The 18149-nt window shown below is 44.2% G+C and overlaps 2 protein-coding genes across 4 annotated transcripts in view; one reads left to right on the forward strand and one right to left on the reverse strand.

Annotated features, from left to right (window-relative positions):
• Positions 1–953: 953 nt before the first annotated feature.
• EID2 (EP300 interacting inhibitor of differentiation 2) lies at positions 954–2164 on the reverse strand. Its single transcript, XM_052656550.1, has one exon. It carries the CDS (start codon positions 2162–2164, stop codon positions 1505–1507), a length of 660 nt encoding a protein of 219 aa, XP_052512510.1. The 3' UTR covers positions 954–1504.
• Positions 2165–6533: 4369 nt separating this feature from the next.
• The window catches only part of LOC128063644 (placental protein 13-like), a 36229-nt gene continuing 24613 nt past the window's right edge, over positions 6534–18149 (forward strand). Inside the window, exon 1 of one of the 3 annotated variants that reach the window (XM_052656445.1) lies at positions 6534–6626. In XM_052656445.1, the coding sequence (XP_052512405.1) occupies positions 6606–6626 (21 nt within the window). In that variant the 5' untranslated portion in view covers positions 6534–6605. Of the gene's footprint in view, positions 6627–9054; positions 9143–18149 lie in introns of those variants that run through there. The other 2 variants (XM_052656448.1, XM_052656449.1) reach the window with 2 other exon arrangements.

The raw sequence follows: 18149 nt of genomic DNA on the forward strand, positions 1-18149 counted from the left end.
GGCAACATAGCAATATCTGTAAACTTTCAAATGGGTGCATTCAGCTCAAAATTCTCACTTCAGGAAATCCTACAAACTACAGCGAGCTTGTAGTACAGAGAGCTTCCCAGGTGGCGCTAGTGGTGAAGAACCAGCCTGCCAGTGCAGGAGATGTAAGAGACGCAGGTTTGACGCAGGTTCAATCCTTGGGTCGGGAAGATCTGCAGGAGGGCATGGCAACCCACTCCGGTATTCTTGCCTGGAGAATCCCATGGACAGAGGAGCCTGGCAGGCTACAGTCCATAGGGTCACACAGAGTTGGACATGATTGAAGCAACTTAGCATGCACACACGTACTACAGATATTCTATGTAATAAAGAATCTAAGATGTGCTATCATTTTTATGAAAATGCTGTATTCACCATCAAATGTAAGATAGACCTCAATTTCAGAGATGTCAATATATGAAAACTGCATTTAGAATCAGTAATACTGTATTTGTGCCCATGCTATGAGATATGCAGACAAGATTAACTATTATTGCTTTTTATTTTTTGGCCAATAGAAAAAAACCTAAATGCCCATCAGTATGTTCCTGGTTATGTAAATTACAACATAACCACAGAATGGAATGAAATACACCTCTAAAAAAGAATGAGGAACTATAGTGGTTTGGAATGATCCTTACGTTCTTACTGAAAATGCAATGCATAAATCAATAAATATAATTTGCCAACTTCTGTAATGAAGAAAGCAAAACCAAAAAAACCACCCAGCTTTGCATTTACTTGTGTATATATAGGGAAACTGGAAAGACAGAAGTACTGTGGTTATAGATGGGAATTGTACTAAGCACTGGGTGGAGAGGGGACAGAGATAGAAGACTTTTCATTGTGCAGTTTATATCTGGGGGGCTTACAAATATTTACCAAAAAGGTATTAAAAAAGAAAAAAAACCCAGAAATTTCAGATATTCTTGAATACACAATTTATCGTATAATATATACAGCATTGACTTTGCTTGTCCTTTGAAATGCCTCATAAAACACAAAACTAATCTTACACTAAAAACTTCTGTTGAAACTGACATGAAGAAAACTCAAGAGGAATTATCAGAACTGACAATTTCCAGTTCTCTCCATGGCCTTCCAGTCCTACAGGAATTCCTATTCCTATCACTGCTATTTGATGATTTCTTTCGTCACCATGGGCTCTCTTGGCAGTTTTTCTTCATCAAGCCTCAATTTTAGAAAACCATTCTTCTCTTCAGTGAAGCAATTTGAAAAGACATTTCCACAATGCAGGGAAAAGACTCTGGATCAATCACAAACTCAAAGGACGTCAGAAAAGTCATAAGGTTTTGATCTTTTTTTCATTTCTTCTTGAGTTTTTCTTGATAAGCTTCCTTTTTTCCCCCAGCTGTGCTTTGCCTTATTCTCACGTACTTTGTAAATTCAAGTTGCAGGAGTGGTATACAACACCGTCTTGAAGGCAGAGTTCTTCTGAAAGTAGTTGCATCATTAACTATTCTCTACTGATAAACTTATCACAACCAAGTTCTTCTATCAGAGGATTGATAATTTCAGATGCAGTCAGAGTTATACTAAATGTTAAAATATCAAAATCCATCCTCTGAGGATTCCGCTGATATTCTGCGTCAAACGCCGCTTCCCTGGCTCTGCAGGCTTCCACAAATCTCCTGCGCCGTCCTTCAAGCTCCTGAATTCGGCCAGGAGCAATCGGGTAGTGTTCCAGATAGTGGCGGAGGAACTGCTGGTAATTAATTCCTAAAACGCCAAGTGGGTGACGGAGGCGGAGATATGGTAACGCAGCCAGGCCCGGGCCGTTCCCGGGCCTGGACCAGGGTCTGCCCTCGGGACCCTCTTCCTCCGCTGGCTCCGCCAACAATCGGGCGACCTCTGCCATCCGGGCTTCCCTGGCCGCTGCCCCCAGGCCTTCTCTGGACGCCGCCATCGGACCTTCCCTGGCCTCCGGCACTGGACCTTCCACGGGTGAAGCCATCGGACCTTCTCCGGCCGCCGCCATCGGACGGTCCCTGGCCTCCACAGGCTGCGCGGCGGCCGGCTCCCGCCTCCTGCCGCCTACCTCCCCCTGCCGGACGTCGCCGTTGTCATTTGCTGCGCCCGCCGGTGGGACACCTTTGTCCGCGGGCAGTTCGGACATCCCGGATCGCGGGGTCAGCTCGGCCGCTCCCACAAATACTGGGATAACGGCACAGCGCGGTTAGCGATGTGCACGTAAGTGCACGTAACTGCGCGTTCGTGAGCGCTCTGCACACTGACCCACGCTGTGTGTGCAAACCCACGTGCGCGAGCGTAGGGTGTGCTGCTGAAATTGAGTACTGCGCATGCGTCCTGCCCGCGCGACTGCAATCTTCCAGGTGCCACCTAGCGGCTGGAAGAGCCAACACACCTGAAATCTTACCCAGAACGTCTGAGGGCGGTGTGTTAAGTCTCCTCAGTCTTCTTTGAGACCCTATGGACTGTAGCCCGCCAGGCTCCTCTGTCGATGGGATTCTTCAGGCAAGAATACTGGAGTGGTTTGCCATTCCCTCCTCCAGTGGACCACCTTTTGTCAGAACTCTTCGCTATGACCTGTCTTGGGTGGCCCTGCACGACATGGCTCATAGCTTCATTGAGTTCTGCAAGTCTTTTCACCACGACGAGACTGTGATCCATGAAGGTGTGCGCCACCAGGAAAGTCCTCTAAACCTTCTTTTTGTACAACATACCATGCAGAAAAAAATATACAAAATATAAATATACAACAGAATGACTTATTGCAAAGTGAACGTACCTATGACCACCACTCGGGTCAAGGGATTATTTCTAGTATCCCAGAATCCTTCCTCCCTTCTATCACTTTCTACCCGGGGGTAACTACTATACTGATGGTATAGTAGTGGTGATGGTAATCATTTTCTTGCTTTTCTTTCTGTTTGACTACCTAAGGGTGTATCCCGTAATTTTGCTTGTTTTTTTTTTTTTTTGAAGTTTATATACTCTTGTGTCTGGTTTCTTTCAAACCTTATTTTTATGGATCACCTATGTTTTTCATTGTAATTATAAATAGATAATTTTTTCCATAGTTACACGTTCATTACCATTATTTTTATGTCTCACAATATTGCAACATGCATCTTCAGTACTGACTCTCCAGTTATTTTTCTTTATTCTAATTAACATGAAAAATACCTTATAAAGAAATTCCCCCTTTAATGTTGCTCATGATAACCCCTGTCATGATTCAGGGGCATCACGACAACAGAAACAGTGACTCACTGTTTTCTGCCCTGTCAGGAGCAGTTAATTTGAGGCATTAGGTCTCATCTGCAGATCATAAAGTTGAATTTTTATTTTCCTAAGCCCTACATTGATAAAAACACAACATCCAGCCTGTGTTGCTTCAAACACAACTTCCCCCCAGCATCTCTGCAGTCTCTTAAGTGTGTGTGGCTCCTTTAAGGTGCCCAGGCTAGTTTGGAGACCTAAGGTCCATTGCTGCCACCCTCAGGCTGCCTGGAAAATCACAAACATTTAATAAAAGAATTTCCAGACTTAGATGGGATAGGAATAGCTCTAAACAAAATCATGGTTTACTCGGGTCTTCCCTGGTAGTACAGCGGATAAGAATCCGCCTGTCAATGCAGAGGACACGGGTGCGATCCCTGGTCCTGGAAGACCCCTCATGCCACAGAGCAACTAAACCTGAGAGCTACAACTACTGAAGCCCGTGAGCCTAAAGCCTGTGCTCCTCAGCAAGAGAAGCCGCTGCAATGAGAAACCTGTGCACTACAATGAAGAGTGACCAGATCGCTGCAACTACAGAGAGCCCGTGCACAGCAGCAAAGACCTAGGACAGGCAAACAAATAAATAAAATCATGTTGTATTGGGAATTCCTTGGCAGTTCAGTGGTTAGGACTCTGATCTCTCATAGGTGTGTGCTGCAGCCCCAAAACACCTAAAACAACTCTCCCCCAGTTATGGTGTGTTGAACAAAAATGCTCATGTGGGGGAGATGAAAGCAAATGTTTGAGATAGATTCCAGGTTAGCTATTGCTCCCAGTGTTTCTCCTGTGTAGTGGCTGCAGCATCCTAGTCTCTGACTCACTACCAGTGTTTCAGAATCACTTGAGGACAATTTCAGTCATGCTTCAGACTAAACAATCAAGAGAGCTGATATCAGGGGCTCCACGCTGATATATTCTTTACAGGAAAAATAAGAGAGATAATGAGGAAAGAGACAGGATCTGCTTTTCCCAAAGGCTGCAAAGTCTGTGAATAAATAGCACTGGTGGGAAATTTGTCCTTCCTCTGACCAAAGATATCCTTTAAAGGATAAATACCCATGTTAACCTTTAAATTAAATCTGTACTTTTATGGATATGGAATGAAACCACAACTCAGAATGTGCATTTGGCTTAGATAATTGGGGAAATCATAATCTCCTTCTTGCATCTGGTTTTCCCCAAAGACTATTCTAAAAATTAAAATTGTCTTTATTTGTGGCTGTGCTGGGTCTTCACTGCTGTGTGCAGGCTTTCTCTAGTTGCATTGTGCAGGTTTTTCGTTGAGGTGTCTTCTCTTGTTGCAGAGTACAGCCTCTACGTGCATGGACTTCAGTAGTTGCAGTACTTGGGCTTTGTCGCTCCAAAGCATGTGGAATCTTTCTGGACCAGGAATCGAACCTGTGTCCTCTGCATTGACAGAAAGAAAGGAGAAGAAAAATGTAGCTCAGTCATGTCCGACTCTTTGTGACCCCATGAGCTGTACAGTCCATGGAATTCTCCAGGCCAGAATACTGGAGTGGGTAGCCTTTTCCTTCTCCAGGGAATCTTCCCAACCCAGGGATTGAACTCGGTCTCCTGCATTGGTAGGCAGACTCTTATCAATTGGACCTCCAAGGAAGTCCCATTCTTATATCCTTATTACCCCTGATTATCCAAAGCCTTACATCTTCTGCTCACTAGATGGGCTTGAACTGACTTAATGGTAGATATGACCAACCTAGACAGCATATTAAAAAGCAGGGACATTACTTTGTCAACAAAGTTCTATCTAGTCAAAGCTATGGTTTTTCCAGTAGTCGTGTATGGATGTGAGAGTTGAACTATAAAGAAAGCTTAATGCCGAAGAATTGATGCTTTTGAACTGTGGTGTTGGAGAAGACTCTTGAGAGTCCCTTGGACTGCAAGGAGATCCACACAGTCCATCCTAAAGGAGATCAGTCCTGAATATTCATTGGAAGGACTGATGTTGAAGCTGAAACTCCAATACTTTGGCCACCTGATGTAAAGAACTGACTGACTGGAAAAGACCCTGATGCTGGGAAAGATTGAAGGCAGGAGGAGAAGGGGATGACAGAGGATGGTTGAATGGCATCATCAACTCGATGGACATGAGTTTGAGTGAACTCTGGGAGTTGGTGATGGACAGAGGGAGACCTGGTGTGCTGCAGTCCATGGGGTCACAAAGAGTTGAACATGACTGAGCGACTGAACTGAAATGAAATGGTAGATATAGGTGCCTCTTCCTCTAAAGGGCTTTTCCATGTTTGCCTGTCTCTCCTGAGATACTAAACGCTGCGGTGAGACCTAAACATGATGTTACAAGCCGTGTCTCTTTCCCCAAGATTGTTACTGTGCTAGATTAATTGTAAAAGTAACCCCCATTCTCCATCCTCTCTGTTTCTTACGCCCTTTGTGATAAGAGTTTGCAGCTCTTCTCATCAGAAGGTGGATTATTTTTCTCTATCCCTTGAATCTGAGCTGGCCTTGTGACTTGCTTTGACCGGTAGGATGAGGCAGAAATGATGGTGTGTCAGTCTCGAGACTGGGCTTTAAGAAGCATTTCTTTCTTCCATTCTCTCCTGGACTCCTGTCTCGACCAGGAGAACAACCCTGGACCAGCTTGCTGGATGGTGGAAGACAATTTGGAAAGTGGTCTCAGACAAGGCATATAAGACCGGTCAGTCCTTGGATTTCTTTTTTTTTTTTCCGGTCCTGGGAATTCTATCTGTCCAGTGCTTAGGACTCTGTGCTTACACTGCTGGGGTCTGGGTTCAATCACTGGTCAGGGCAGGCAAAAAAAACAAAAAACAAACAATCAGTCCCCAGCTGAGCTAGACTTAGGCTTAGGCTCATAGGCTAAATAAATGCTTGTTATTTTATGTTGTCGTGATTAACGTGAATTGCCATGCAACATTATTACGATGACAAATAGCTGTTCCAGAAATTGGTATCAGGACTTAGGTAATGTCCTAAGAAAAGGCTAAAATACGGAGGGAGAGCTGTGAGGAAATTGTTAGTGGAGCAGAAAAAATGATGACTCATGTTACATTGTAGTGAAATAATTGGCCAACTGTTGCCTGTGATTACCCAGAAATAGAGACAGAAATAGAAAACGGAAAGTATTTGGCTAGGGCAATACCCAGACATAACGCTGGTTACTAACTGTTGAGTATCATGAGGGTTAGCAAGAAAGGGCTGACCTATAGAAGGAATTGACTGATTTCCCAGAATTTAGAAGAACTACAGAAGGCCTAAGACTTGCTAGCCTTGGAAAGAAAAGCTTTTCTCACATCCAGTCTCTCCAGTCACAAAAGATGGTCAAAGTGAAAAAGCCTGTGAGTACTGATCAAATTAAGGGTGTGGCTTTACGACCCTTTATTAAGAGCTCAAAAATATGAGGCAGTGCCTCCCAATGAGACAAAAGGATTTCTAGGAAGTTTATGGGCAGGGTCCTGTAGAAAAATGATCTTAATATAGGAAGAAGTCTAGAGAGCAAGGTGCGCCCAGCTTTACTGAGATGAGTTGACATGGAATATTGTTTAAGTTTTGGGCCCCCGGGTGGCTCAGACGGTAAAGAATCTGTCTGCGATGCAGGAGACCTGGGTTCGATTCTTGGGTCGAGAAGATTCCCTGGAGAAGGAAATGGCTACCGACTCCAGTATTCTTGCTTGGAAAATTTCATGAACAGAGGAGCCTGGGGGGCTACAGTCCATGGAATCGCAAGGAGTCGGACCTGACTGAGTGACTGAACACACACGCACACACACGTACATATTGAGTAAGTTTAAGTCATGCAGTGTGATGGTTTGATACGTGTATGTATTTTCTAGTAATTACAATGGGGTTAGTTAACACTTTCATCCACTCACATAACTAGCTTTTTTTTTTTTGGTGATGGTAGTAAAGATACTTAAGTGCTACTGTCTTAACAACTTTGAAGTATATAACACTGTTAATTATAATCACCATGCTGAATATTAGATCACCAGAACTTATCCACCTTTTAAAAACTTTTTGTTTTTAATTGGAGGATAATTGCTTTACAACTTTGGTTCTTCCATTACAACAACATGAATCAGCCACAAGTATACGCATATCCCCTCCCTCGTGAGTCTCCCTTCCACCCCTCCCCCTCCCCAATTTACTCATCTTAAAACTGGAAGTTTGTACCCTTGACCAATTCTCCCCACTTCCCCCACCTCCCAGTCCCTAAGAACCACCAGTCTACTCTCTGCTTCTGTGAATGTGGATTTTTTAGTTTCCACATGTAAGTGATACCATTTCCCTGTCTGACTTATCTCACTTAGCATAATGCCCTCTAGGTCCGTCCATGTTGTCACAAATGGCATGACTTTCTTTTTTCTCAACAGTGAAACAATTTGTTGTTGTTCAGTTGTTGAATTTTGCTCAACTCTTTGCGATCCCATGGACCGCAGCACGCCAGGCTTCCCTCTCCTTCACTATCTCCTGGAGTTTGCTCAGATTCGTGTCTAATGAGTCAGTGATGCCATCTAATCATCTCATCCTCTGCCACTCTCTTCTTTTGCCTTCAATCTTTCCCAGCATCAGGGTCTTTTCCAATAGGTCGGCTCTCGCGTCAGCTGGCCAAAGTATTGGACCTTCAGCTTCAGTATCAGTCCTTTCAATGAATATTCAGGGTTGATTTCCTTTAGGATTGACTGGCTTGATCTTGCTATCCAAGGGACTCTCAAGAGTCTTCTCCAGGACCACAATTCCAAAGCATCAATTCTCTGGTGCTCAGCCTTCTTTATGATCCAACTCTCAAATCCATACATGACTACTGGAAAAACCAGGCCTTTTGCTGGCAAAGTGATATCTCTCCTTTTTAATACACTGTCTAGGTTTGTCATAGCTTTCCTTCTGAGGAGCAAGCATCTTTTAATTTCATGGCTGCAGTCACTGCCCAAGAAAAGAAAATCTGTCACTGCTTCCACTTGTTCCCTATCTATTTGCCATGGAGTGATGGGACCTGATGCCATGATCTTAGTTTTTTGAATGTTAAGTTTTAAGCCAGATTTTTCACTCTCCTCTTTCACCCTCTTCAAGAGGCTCTTTAGTTCCTCTTCATTTTCTGCCATTAGAGTGGTATCATCTGCATATCTGAGGTTGTTGATATTTCTCCTAGCAATCTTGATTCCAGCCTGGCATTTTGCATGACGTACTCTGCCTACCTGGGGTTCCTAGGTGGCATTACTGGTAAAGAACCCATCTGCCAATGGAGGAGATGCAAGAGATGCAGATTCGATCCCTAGGTTGAGAAGATCCCTGGAAAAGGGCATGGCAACCCACTCCAGTATTCTGGACAGAGGAGCCCTGCAGGCTACAGTCCATAGGGTCGCACAGAATTGGACATGACTGAAGTGACTTAGCATGCACGCATTCTGCATATAAGTTAAAAAAACAGGGTGACAGTATACAGGCTGTCATACTCCTTTCCCAATTCTGAACCAGTATGGTGTTCCATTCTAAAGGAGATCAGCCCTGGGTGTTCCTTGGAAGGACTGATGCTAAAGCTGAAACTCCAGTACTTTGGCCACCTCATGTGAAGAGTTGACTCATTGGAAAAGACTCTGATGCTGGGAGGGATTGAGGGCAGGAGGAAAAGGGGACGCCAGAGGATGAGATGGCTGGATGGCATCACCGACTCGATGGACGTGAGTCAGTGAACTCCGGGAGATGGTGATGGACAGGGAGGCCTGGCGTGCTGCGATTCATGGGGTCGCAAAGAGTCGGACACGACTGAGCGACTGAACTGAACTGAACTGAAGGTGTTCCACGTAAGGTTCTAACTCTTGCTTCTTGACTGGCATACAGGTTTCTCAGGAGACAGGTAAGGTGGCCTGGTATTCCTATTTCTGTAAGAATTTTCCAGTTTGTTGTGATCCACGGTCAAAGGATTTAGCATAGTCAATGAAACAGAAGTAGATGTTTTTCTGGAATTCCCTTGTTTTCTCTATGATCCAACGAATGTTGGCAATTTGATCTCTGGTTCCTCTGTCTTTTCTAAACCTAGCTTGTACATCTGGAAGTTCTCGGTTCACATACTGCTGAAGCCTAGTTTGAAGGATTTTGAGCACAACTTTACTAGCATGTGAAGTGAGAGCAGTTGTACGGTAGTTTGAACATTCTTTGGCATTGCCCTTCTTTGGGATTGGAATGAAAACTGACCTTTTCCAGTCCTGTGGTCATTGCTGAGTTTTCCAACTCTGCTGACATATTGAGTGCAGCACTTAATCAGCATCATCTTTTAGGATTTTAAATAGCTCAGCTGGAATTCCATGACCTCCACTAGCCTTGTTTGTAGTAAGGCTTCCTAAGGCCCACCTGACTTCAGATTCTAGAATGTCAAACTCCAGGTGAGTGACCACACCATCGTGGTTATCTGGGTCATTAAGACAGTTTTTCATTATAGTTCTTCTGGTGTATTCTTGCCACCTCTTTTTAGTCTTCTGCATCTGTTAGGTCCTTACCGCTTCTGTCCTTTATCATGCCCATTCTTGCATGAAATGTTCCCTTGATAGTGCCAGTTCTCTTGAAGAGATCTCTAGTCTTTCCCATCCTACTGTTCTCCTCTCTCTTTCTCTCTATCTCTCTCTACATGTACATATATACAACATATATATATATATATAGTATCTATCTATCTATCTCATCTTCTTTATCCACTTACCTATAGATAGAAATGTAGGTTTTTTCCATATCTTGGCTATTGTCAGTAATGCTGCAATGAGCACCGGGGTACAGACACCTCTTTGAGATCTTGATTTCATTTCTGTTGGATGTATACACAGAAGTGGGATTGCTGGATCATAGGGTAGTACTATTTTTGTTTTGTTTTTTTAAGAACGCTTCATGCTGTTTTTCATTGTGGCTATACCACTTTACATTCTCACCAAGAGTGAACAAGGGTTCCTTTTTCTCCACATCCTTGCCAACACTTGTTATTTCTTGTCTTCTTGATTATAGCCATTCTAACAAGTGTGAGGAGATACCTCACTGTGATTTTGACTTGCATTTCCCAGTGATAAGTGATGCTGAGCATCTTTTTGTGTACTTCTTGGCCATTTGTATTTCTCCTTTAGAAAAATGTTCCTCCAAGTGCTCTGCTCATTTAAAAATTAGATTTGTTGTCTTTTTTCGCAATTGAGTTGTATGAGTCCCTTATATATTTTGTACATTAACCCCTTATCAGATAGATGGTTTGCAAATATTTTCTTCCATTCCATGGATTGCCTTTTCATTTTGTTGAGTGTTACTTTTGCTCTGTGGGAGCTACTTATTTATTTAAAATTTTAATTTTTATGCAATTTTCAAGCTTACTTCTCATTTACAGTTATTACAAAATATTGACTATATCCCCCATGTTGTATAGTACATCCTTGAACTTATCTTATTCCTAATGGTTTGTATCTCCCTGTCTTCCTCCATGCCCGCACTGGTAATCACTTACTTGTTCTCTATATTTGTGAGTCTGTGCAGAAGCTTTCTAGTTTTGTGTAATCCCACTTACTCATATTTCTTTGCTTTTGGTATCATAGCCAAACAAATTATTGCCAAGATCAATGTCAAGGTGCTCTTTCCCTGTGCTTCCTTCTAGGACTTCTGTGGTTTCATGTTTAAGTCTTTAATCCATCACAAGTTAATTTTAAAAATTCATTTATTTATTTGGCTGTGCTGGGTCTTGGTTGTGGTGTGCAGAATATTCGTTGGGGCATGTGGCCTCTTTAGTAGTGGGATGCAGGCTTTTTTAGTTGTGGCACGTGGGATATTTCACTGCAGCATGTGAACCCTTAGTTGTGGCATGTGGGATCTGGTTCCTTGACCAGGGATCGAACCCAGGCCCCCTGCACTGGGAGTTCACAGTCTTAGCCATTGGCCCACCAGGGAAGTCCCCATTGCAAGTTAATTCTTGTGATGGCATAAAATTGGGGTCTATTTTCATCTTCTGTCTATTTTAACATCCCACACAGTGTTTTCTAATTTTTTATGTAGTGGGCACTCAAAAAATATATGTTGAATCAGAGTGAAGTTAAGCTCCCTCTTCCCCACCACTGACTTTCACATACCAAGGTGTCCGATAATCCTGAAGCTCCTTTGAAGCCTAATTCTGAAAGAGATGGGAATACCAGACCACCTGACCTGCCTCTTGAGAAACATGTATGCAGGTCAGGAAGCAACAGTTAGAACTGGAAATGGAACAACAGACTGGTTCTAAATGGGAAAAGGAGTACGTCAAGGTTATATATTGTCACCCTGCTTATTTAACTTACATGCAGAGTACATCATGAGAAACGCTGGGCTGGATGAAGCACAAGCTGGAATCAAGCTTGCCGGGAGAAATAGCAATAACCTCAGATATGCAGATGACACCACCCTTATGGCAGAAAGTGAAGAGGAGCTAAAAAGCCTCTTGATGAAAGTGAAAGAGGAGAGTGAAAAAGTTGGCTTAAAGCTCAACATTCAGAAAACGAAGATCATGGCATCTGGTCCCATCATTTCATGGGAAATAGATGGGAAACAGTGGAAACAGTGTCAGACTTTATTTTTTTGGGCTCCAAAATCACTGTGGATGGTGATTGCAGCCATGAAATTAAAAGACGCTTACTCCTTGGAAGAAAAGTTATGACCAACCTAGACAACATATTCAAAAGCAGAGACATTACTTTGCCAACAAAGGTCCGTCTAGTCGAGGCTATGGTTTTTCCAGTGGTCATGTATGGATGTGAGAGTTGGACTGTGAAGAAAGCTGAGCGCTGAAGAATTGATGCTTTTGAACTGTGGTGTTGGAGAAGACTCTTGAGAGTCCCTTGGACTGCAAGGAGATGCAATCAGTCCATCCTAAAGGAGATCAGTCCTGGGTGTTCATTGGAAGGATGTTGAAGCTGAAACTCCAATACTTTGGCCACCTGATGTGAAGAGCTGACTCATTTGAAAAGACCCTGATGCTGGGAAAGATTGAGGGCAGGAGGAGAAGGGGATGACAGAGGATGAGATGGTTGGATGGCATCACTGACTCGATGGACATGGATTTGGGTGGACTCCGGGAATTGGTGATGGACAAGGAGTCCTGGCATGCTGCGGTTCATGGGGTCGCAGAGTTGGACACGACTGAGCGACTGAACTGAACTGAACTGAAATCCCCAAATCTAAATGAGTGATATGGAACTCACAAAAATTCACTCAATAGGTTCAAAATATCTTATCCAACGGGTGTGCAAAGAAAATGAGTATCTTGCTTGACTTTTATCTGTATCATTTTTGGTTTCCTTTCATCTGTATCTTATAAAAGCTCTGAAGCTACCAAAGAAAATAACCCATACCATTCATCTACTGCCTAGGACACAATATTTCTGCAGGACGTGTGACAGCCCAGTAACTATGACAGCTGTTCTCAGGACCTAGAGAGACTTAACTTGTTTTGAGTTTCACAAATTCATCCCTTCTTATTGGTGACTTGCTATTGCCAAGAATGGGATTAGGATATTGATCTGCCACATGCGTGCGTGCTAAGCTGCTTCAGTTGTGTCCGATTCTGTGTGACCCTATGAACTGTAGCCCACCCCCCTCCTGAGGCTCCTCTGTCCACGGGATTCTTGAGGCAGGAATACTGGAGTGGGTTGCCATGCCCTCCTCCAGGGGATCCTCCCAAGCCAGGGATCGAACCCATGTCTCTAAATGTCTCCTGCGTTGGCAGGCGGGTTCTTTACCACTAGTGCTGCCTGGGAAGCCCTTGAGCCCAACAGTGAATTCTTTCTAATTACATCAAAATTACTTTCTTTTCCCTTCAAAATAGTGACATTATACGAGAAATACTGATACAAAACCACAGTGACAAACATCTTCCATAGCCTACTGCGGTTTTCTTCTAAATGCAGATATTTCTGTTTCATTTCCTTGTCTGGTTTCTCTATCTGCTGTTGTTATCAGAGAAAGAATATAGACACAGTAAAGGCCCATCATTTATAAAGAACTTCCGTCTTACCCAGTCTTTTTTATAAAAACCAAGTTTGTTTGTTTTATCTTTGGCTGCGCCGGGTCTCCGTTGCTGCGCGGCCTTTTCTCTAGTTGCGGTGCTCGGGCTTCCCGTTGCCATGGCTTCTCTAGTTGCCGAGCACGGGCTCCAGGCTCGAGGGCTTCAGTAGCTGTGGCTCCCAGACCTTAGCGCACAGGCTCAATAGCGGCGGTGCTCTGGCTTAGTTTTGCTCCACAGCATGTGAGATCTTTCCTGACCAGGGATCAAACCTGTGTCTCCTGCATTGGAGACACAACTACTGAACCCATGTTCTTTACCACGGAGCTACCAGGGAAGCCCCTATCCAGTACTTGAACGTGAGACTTATTTGCTTTACACGTAGGGGGCTCAGTGACTAAGTCAGAACATTTAGTATTAACAGTGCAGTTGCCAGAAACCCTCACAGAGCTTGCTCTCTGATACCACGTGGTTGATTTTTTTTTTTCTTTCGGCTGAGCTGTGGCTTGTAGGAACTTAGTTCCCCAAACCCAGGTGCTTGGCAATAAAATCTCAGAGTCTTAACCATGGACTGCCAGGGCAGTCTCCTTGCCTAGTTGATATGACCCAAGGTTGGTAATTGTATTAATATCCCTAGGCTGCCATAACAGATGAGCACAAACTGGATGGTTGAACACAACAGCAGCGTATCCTCTCACAGTTCTGGAGGCCAGGAGTCTGAAATCAAGCTGTTTAGCAGTGCTGCACTCGCTCTGAGACCTCATGGGAGAAGGCACCCTCTTACCTCTTCCGGTTTCTGGTGGTTGTTGACCTTCCTTGCCTCGCGGCTCTATCACGTCCATCTCTCTGCCATGGTCACATTGCTTCCTTCTGTCTCTCTTTTTAAAAATGGTATTTATTTATTATCTCTGTTTGGCTGGGCTGGGTCTTCACTGATGCATGGGCTTTTCTCTAGTTGTGGCCAGTGGGGGCTACTCTCTAGTTGTGATGGCTAAGCTCCTCAGGGTGTGGCGGCTTCTTTTGGGGAGCACAAGTTCTAGGGCTCAGGCTCCAGTAGGTGCAGCTCCCGAGCTCTAGGGCACAGGTTCAATAGTTGTGACACGTGGGCTCCTTTGCTCCACGGTGGGTGTGATCTTCTGGGACCAGGGATCGAACCCGTGTCTCCTGCACTGACAGGCAGAGTCTTTACCACTGAGTCACCAGGGAAGCCCACAAGTTATTTTCTAACCAAATCCTTGCGATAGGTTCAGTCATACTGTCTGATAGCTAACCAGATGAATAGTGAGTGACATAGTCAAGATTCCCATGATGTTAATTCAGTTATATTATCTTCATTCCTCTTTGTTCCCAACCCACCCACAATAGAGGCCAGTTTACTAACTTGGTAAGCAGTTTCTGCTGCACTCCTACTTGAGCACTGATAATGGTGTCTGATATAGAGGAAATGCTTAATCCTCATTTACCGACTGAAATAATAAGTTCTTTCTTTTCACAGAAAAAATTTTCCAGCATAGCATGACAACTTCTTTCTTCACCCCAATTCTAAGCAAATTATTGAGGTCACACTGAGCTTCTGACCAATCAATAATCATTTATTAGATTGATGACCTGACTCTTCTTCAAAACGAATATATTTTATTTATTTTTGGCTGCTGCCTGGACTTTCTCTAGTTGTGGCAGATGAGACTGCTAGGGGCTACTCTTTGTTATGGCACGCAGGCTTCTCATTACGATGACTTCTCCTGCTGAGTGCAGGCTCTAGGCTTGAGGCCTCAGTAGTTGTGGCACTCGGGCTTAGTTGCCCTGAGGCATGTGGGATCCCCTGGGACCAGGGATTGAACCAGTGTCCCCTACATAGCAGAGAGATTCTTAACCACTGGCCCACCAGGCAAGTACAAAAGGTACATTTTTAAAAGGTGGTCATCAAGTATACTTCAATAAAAAAATAAAAAAAAAATATGGCCATTTTGTTTTAATCTCTAGCCTACAAAGGTGAAAGTGAAATTTAGTCACTCAGTTGTGTCCGACTCTTTGCGACCCCATGAACTTGTAGCCCACCAGGGTCCTCTGTCCATGGACTTCTCCAGGTAAGAATATTGGAGTGGGTTGCCATTTCCTTCTCCAGGGGATCTTCCTGACCCAGGGATTGAACCCAGGTCTCCCACATTGCAGGAGGACTCTTTACTGACTGAGCCACCAGGGAAATCACTGGTGAGCTACAAAGGTAGCTCATATTTTTGGTAACATCCTTCTGCTGTCCGAGTTTGATTTTTTCCAAGTCACTACTGTGAATAAACCTAGGAAAGATAAGTTTGCACATAAACCACTGAATAGGGGGAATTCCCTGATGGTCCAGTGGTTAGAACTCTGTGCTTTGACTGCCAACCAAGCACCTGGGTTCAGTCCCTGGTCAGGGAACTATGATTCCCCAAGCCATGTGGTGCAACATGAAATGAAATAAAATAAAGGGTTTCCCTGGTGGCTCAGTGGTAAAGAATCCACCTGCCAACGCAGGAGACGCGGGTACAGTCCCTGGTCTGGGAAGATTCCACAGGCCGAGGAGCTGCTAAGTCCGGGAACCACAACTACTGAACCCATGTGCTGCAACTACCAAAGCCTGAGCGCCCTAGAGCCCGTGCTCCACAGTAAGAGAAGCCACCACGACGGCAAACCCGTATACGCGAGTCGAGAAAAGCCCACGCCTCAGTGACGACCCAGCACGGGCGAAAATGATGCAAAATAAATAATAGAAAGCTCCAAATAGAGTTCAGTCCTCAGAGGATCCTACAAATGGCTGTCCAGAAGCCACACTCCAGTTAGGACCACTAGGTGGTGGAGTTCAGCCATTATTTCCCAGGACTGGTCACCCTGGGGTCAGTCTTCTGCCCTCTAGAGGGCAGCCAAGTCAAATTCTTGATAGAAACAAGGGCTGAAAGGAGTTAGAGGGACTTCTCAGATTTGCTGAGGACTTCTGAAATTGACGGGCTTCCCTGGTGGCTCAGAGGTTAAAGCATCTGCCTGGAATGCTGGAGATCCAGGTTCGATCCCTGGGTCAGGAAGATCCCCTGGAGCAGGAAATGGCAACCCACTCCAGTATTCTTGCCTGGAGAATCCTCATGGAGGGAGGAGTCTGGTAGGCTACGGTCCATGGCGTCGCAAAGAGTCGGACATGACTGAGCAACTTCACTTCACTTCTGAGATTGTTGACACTGTGAGAAAATTTAGGCAAGCTGTCAACCACTGTTCGTGTCTTCCTATGAGTGTTGTTTGGAGATTATGTCAGAGTAATTCTGAAATTTTGGATGTGTTTTGAGATGCACTGTTTCTGAAAGTCCCCCCTGAAGTGGAACTGATCTTACCATTCAGAATCTACTGGCTCACTGTCTTCAAATAGGCAAAAAAATCAGGCGAAACATTCTTAACCTTTTTTCCCCTTTATGTTTCACTGAGGAAAATGAAGTGCAAGCTGGTCTGATTCATTCTACTGGGCCGGTTCAAATTAGGCTACACTCTTTGCAACTCACAGATTGTAGCCCGCTAGGCTCCTCTGTCCATGGAATTCTCCAGGCAAGAATACTGGAGTGGGTTGCCATTCCTTTCTCCAGGGGATCTTCTCCAGCCCAGTGGTTGAACCCGGCTCTCCCACATTGCAGGCAGATTCTTTACTGACAGAGCCACCAGGGAAGCCCAGGCTACAGTCACTCTGATGAGCGTTTCCCAAACTTTCCCAGCACCTCTTGTGGAGGCTATGACTATGCTCATGTAATAACATCAATCCTGCGACAAATTATTCTTCTAACCCACTGGTTCTCAGTCTTGTCTGCACACTGGAGTCACCAGGAGCTTTGCTGGTGCCCATATCCCTCTTCTCAAGATTCTGACTTGATTATTGTCAGAAGCAGCCTGGGACTGGGGTTTTTAAGAGCTCTTTAGGAAATGTTAATGCATAGCCAAGGTTAGAACCATGGTTCTAACCAAACTCCTGCAATCACCCTGCAATTTTTGTTTGAAAGCTAATGAGAATATCTATTCATTTGTTAATTCAGTTATGTTGCCTTCATTTCTTTTTTTATTTAATATTTATTATTTGGCTGTGCCATGTCTTAATTTCAACCTGTGGGTTCTTTTTAGTTGTGGCGTGTGGGATCCAGCACTGCACTGGGGGCTCGGAGTCTCATCCACTGGACCACCAGGGAAGTCCCCTGTTGCCTTCATTTCTGATGGTTCCTAATCCAGCCACAGTTTTGGCCAACTGATATACAATGAACTATGTCACACCTACACTCCCCAGCCCTTGTTTATTCAGGTACCTTTAACAGTTTCTGACACCAAGTATGTATTTACCGTATAATTATTGGATGAAGAAACTAACATTCTTGGGACATATTCTTTCATAAAAGCAAGGCCCTCAATATTCCCAGAATCATTCTCTTTTGATGCAACTTTTGCAATGTAAGGGACATTGTGTTTCCTGGCAAATGGTTACTTAATACATTGTTGTTGTTTTTAACCTGGTTTTTCCTTCACCAGGTATAGTAAAGAAAGTTGGCATTTTGCTTGCATGTCTAGCCTGTAAGACCACAAAGCTTACAAAGTAGAATTTCGGTTGTGCTCGACATGACTCTGAAACCATTTGGTTGTTGTTATAGGGGGCTCCGAAGAGCTCTGTACGGTACCACAGTCCTTTATGTCTCAGTGCAGAAAAGAATTCAGCCGAAGGCAAAGTGACAGGTAAGAAGCGATTTATTAGACTAGGACCCTTGTGAGGTTTACAAGTGGGTGGGTGAGAAATGCCATCCCCCTGAGGACTTACTGGGCTACTGTCTCATGTGTGTTAGTTTCTCAGTTGTATCCTACTCTTTGGATC

Source organism: Budorcas taxicolor, chromosome 18 (genome assembly GCF_023091745.1).
Source record: "Budorcas taxicolor isolate Tak-1 chromosome 18, Takin1.1, whole genome shotgun sequence".
NCBI lineage: Eukaryota > Metazoa > Chordata > Mammalia > Artiodactyla > Bovidae > Budorcas > Budorcas taxicolor.

What these genes read in the sequence shown, in the direction of transcription:
- EID2 (XM_052656550.1), bottom strand. Translation starts at nt 2,164, where the DNA reads ATGTCCGAACTGCCCGCGGACAAAGGTGTCCCACCGGCGGGCGCAGCA.